Genomic DNA, 4,409 nt, shown 5'->3' with positions numbered 1-4,409 from the left:
AGAGACAGCACACACACACACACACACACACACACACACATTTGTGTTGGGAGGGTACTGGGGATTAAACAATGAGACACTTTACAATTGGGTTACACCTCCAGGTATTTTTATTTTTTAAATTTGAGATAAGGTCTTGCTAAATTGCTGAGTTTGACCTTGATCTTCCTGCCTCAGTCTTGAAATGCTAGGATTGCAGGTCTGTGTTATTGCACCTAGCTATATTTTTTTAATGACTTGTACATGAAACAAAGTTTCATGATGTGGAATTATCTGCTTGTGGTTTCATGCCAATACTCAACAATTTGATTCTGGTACATTTGGATTTTTGGTTCAAGGATGCTGGACTTGCATTTTCAAAAATCATATTGAGTTCACGTTTTGAAGTCTCCAATTTCTGATTTGTTTTTAAAGATCAGAAAATGTGACAATCCTGAGCTCTGTTTCCATGTGCATCCTTTAGCTGGAGCAAACCATAGCCGTCCTATTTTGATAGAACTTTTGATGTCCAGTTTTCCAGTCCTCACCAGTACCCATGGTGTCACATCTCTCCCACTCCCTTCATTTATGTCATGCATGTATAGACATTTCAGTTTTCGTCCCCTGCAACTTTCAGTTGTAGCTTTTGAGTTAGAAATAATAAAAAGCTTAGCTTGAGAATTCTTTGCCTTTAGGCAGGTTGAGAAATTGCAGTTTTTTAAAAGTAGGACAATAAATACATAAGTAAATAACTGGCAGGCCAAATAGGCCTCAGGCAGACTTGCTTTGCACTTCTTGTGGTCTGGAGGGAGAAGCTTAAATGTCAATGCCAAGTGCCTGTTTCCTTTTTTGTTTGTTGGTTGACGTCTTTCTTAGCTGTGTTTGCTCCTTGTTGCTTGTAGGTGTGCTGATGTGGGAAGTCTTCAGCGAAGGCAGAATCCCATATGAAAACAGAAGCAACTCAGAGGTAGTGGAAGACATCAGTACCGGATTTCGGTTATACAAGCCCCGACTGGCCTCCTCCCACATCTACCAGATCATGAATCATTGCTGGAAAGAGGTCAGTAGGTGAAGTGTTGTCCCTCTTTAATACATGATAATACACTAAGCCAGGGCCTACCCTGTTCCCTGGAGAATGGCTCCCTCTTAGAAGGATGAGGCAGCAGGTTGACTAACAGATTAGCAGGAAGGTAACTTTGAAAGTCTTTACATTTTTTAAATTATTATTTTTAATTGTACATATTTTGGGGCACTGTTGACAATTTGATACTTGTATACAATGTGTAATGATCAAATCAGGGTAGTTACCATTTCAACATCCTTAAACTTTTTAAAAGTAATTTTTGATTACACATCGTAATTGTACATGTTTTATGGGATACAATATGATATTTCAATACATGAATACAGTGTGTGCAGATCAAATCAGAGTGATTAACATTTCCATATCCTTATCATTACTTTATGTTTGGAGGTTTAAACTCTTCTCTTCTAATTTTTTATAAGACATACAATAGGTTATAGTGAACTACAGTCAGCCCACTGTGCTGTGAAACACAACATATTCCTTTTTATCTAACATATCTTTTGGTACTCATTTTCCAGTCTCCCCCATTCTCCTTCCTCTTACCTTTTCCAGCCTCTAGTAATCTCTATTCTACATTCAGATTGACTTTTTAACTTTCTATATATATATGAGGGAACATGCATTTGTCTTTTGGTGTCTAACATTTTACTTAACATAATGTCCTCTTGGCCACTGTGAATGGTGCTACAATAAACATGAGAGTACAGGTATCTTTCTGATGTGTTGAGAAGTGGATCACATGGTAGTTCTATTTTTAGTGTTTTGAGGAACCTCCATAGTGTTTTCCATAAACATATTAATTCAGATTTCTACCAAGAGTGTATGTATTCCGCCACCCCCTTATTTTTACATCCTCACCAGCATTGGTTATTTTCTGTTAATCAATTGGATAGATTCCCCAACCCTAACAAAGTTAACATCAACCTTAAATATTATTCAATTTTCTATATAATATCACAAGTCATTAGTATAGTTTCAGAGGATAGAGAGGGGCTATGTCAACACCCTCCTCAACTTTTTGAGCAGAAAAAAAAAACTTTATAAAACCATGAAAAGAACAGGAAATTAGTTCTATAAATAGGGGACTAGGAGTTCACTTTTACTATGAAAATATTAAAAGGATTAAATTAAATTTTTTATTATTTATTCAACAATTCAGAATTTGGAGTCATTTCATATCTTCCCAGATGGCTCACTTACCCCCATCCTTAGTTCATAGGCTCTGCCTTGAGCCACATTGATGTGAATCTTAATTGTCTTTTGGTGAGTTACAAAATTGTACAATTCAGCTAAAGTAGAAAATAGCTGAAGTGGAAAGTCAATAAAAACTCAGATTGTTAAAGGACAAAAAGGTAGAATGTGAAAATATATACTTATACAGAATACTTGGATTTTGTCACAGTTTTGCCATTTCTTTTCCATTAATCTTGGGCAATTGTCTCTGAGCCTCATTTTTCTTGTAAGATCATTAAATAATGCTTGATTTGCAACTTCTTAGAGCTTTTTATAACCAAAAAACAAATAAACAAACAATGACATAAAGGGGGGCACAAATCTTGTGTTCTCTACAAGGACTAAATGCTATAATAATATTAATAGCTGATGTTAATTTAGCATTTTTTCTCTTTTAACATTTTTATATATTTAAATTAATGGACCTTATTTTTTAGAAATTTTAAATTTACAGAAAAATTGAGCAATGCATGCAGAGAGCTCCTAAATACTCTCCTTGCTCTCTGGTTATAAATATTTTGCACAAGTGTGGTACACTTGTAACAATTAGTGAACCTCTGTCAATACATTGTCATTACTAGAGTTTGTAATTTACATTAAGGTCACTTTTGATGCTGTAGAGTTGAAGGATTTTGAAAAATGCATAATGTCATGTATCCACCATTAAAGTGTCATATAGGATAGCTTTACCACCCTAAAAATCATCTGTGCTTCTCCTATTCATTCTTCTCCCATCCCAAACTACTGGCAACTACCAAACCTTTTACCATCTCCAAGATTTTGCCTTTTCCAGATGGTCATATAGTTGGAATTATACAGTATGTAGCCTTTTCATTCTGACTTTTTTCACCAGTAATATTCATTTAATGTTGCTCCATGTCTTTTCTTGGTTTGGTATGTCATTTCTTTTTATTGCAAAATAATATTCCATTATATGGATATACCATGGTTTGTTTGTACATTTACCTACTGAAGGAAATCTTGATTGCTTTCAGTTTTCAGAAATTATGAATAAAGCTACTATAAACATTTACATGTAGACGGATCCATTTATGTGGATCTATTTATGGGACGTAAATTTTCAACTCAGTTGGGTAAATGCCTAGTAGTGTGACTACTGGATCATATGGTAAGACTATGTTTAGCTTTGTAAGAAACTGCCAGACTGCCTTCCAAACTAGCTGTACCACTTTGCATTCCCACCAGCTATGAGAACTCCTGGTGTGCTTTGTCCTTATCCATTGGTATTAGTTGTGCCAGATTTCAGCCATTCTTATAGATGTATAGTGATAACTCATTGTTGCTTTAAGTTGCATTCCCTAACGACACATGATGGTGAACACTTTTTTGTATGCTTATTTGCCATCTGTGTATCTTTTGGTGAAATGTCTGTTCAGATCTTTTGCCCATTTTTCAATCAGGTTGTTTTCTTATTGTTGAGTTTTAAGGATTCTTTGTATATTTTGGGTGAAAATCCTTTATCAAATGTATGTTTTACAAATATTTTCTTTCAACCTATAGATTGTTTTTTCATTTTCTGTATATTTTTAAATATTTATTAATGTATTATAGTTAACATAATATCTGTGTCTTTTACAGAGCAAAAGTCATTAATTATAACAAAATTCAATATTAATTTTTTCTTAATGAACTATGCTTTTGATGTTGTGTCTAAAAACTCATTGTAAAACCTGAAATTTCCCAGATTTTCTCCTGTTATCTTATAGAAGTTTTATAGTTATGCATTTTATATTTAGGTCTATTATGCAGTTTGAGTAAATTTTTATGAAAGGGATGAGGCCTGTTACTAGAATAATTTTGTGTAGATACCTAATTTTTCTAGCATTACTTTTTCTTTGTAAAAGATTAGTGTGTATATATATATATATATATATATATATATATATATATCTCATATTATGTATATAATTATTTATTTATTCAGCAATTATGAATGAAGCTGCTATAAACATTACATGTAGATGGATCCATTTTTGTGAATTTATTTAAATATAACTATATACAATATCTATATTACATAGTAACTATATATTATATATAGTTATATAGATAATATTATGCACACACACACACACACACATATATATAT

At 33.1% G+C, this 4,409-nt stretch overlaps 1 protein-coding gene across 1 annotated transcript in view; it reads left to right on the top strand.

The window, feature by feature from the left end:
• Positions 1-4,409, top strand: part of Itk (IL2 inducible T cell kinase) — a 65,535-nt gene that overhangs the window by 57,606 nt on the left and 3,520 nt on the right. The window contains exon 16 of the mRNA XM_015492675.2: positions 882-1,039. Within this exon, the coding sequence (XP_015348161.1) occupies positions 882-1,039 (158 nt within the window). The remainder of the gene's footprint in view (positions 1-881; positions 1,040-4,409) is intronic.

The sequence above is a fragment of the Marmota marmota genome, unplaced genomic scaffold (assembly GCF_001458135.2).
Source record: "Marmota marmota marmota unplaced genomic scaffold, marMar, whole genome shotgun sequence".
Taxonomy (NCBI): Eukaryota; Metazoa; Chordata; class Mammalia; order Rodentia; family Sciuridae; genus Marmota; species Marmota marmota.
The sequence above is the reverse complement of the archived record's forward strand: the minus strand, read 5'-3'. Positions and strand labels throughout refer to the sequence as shown.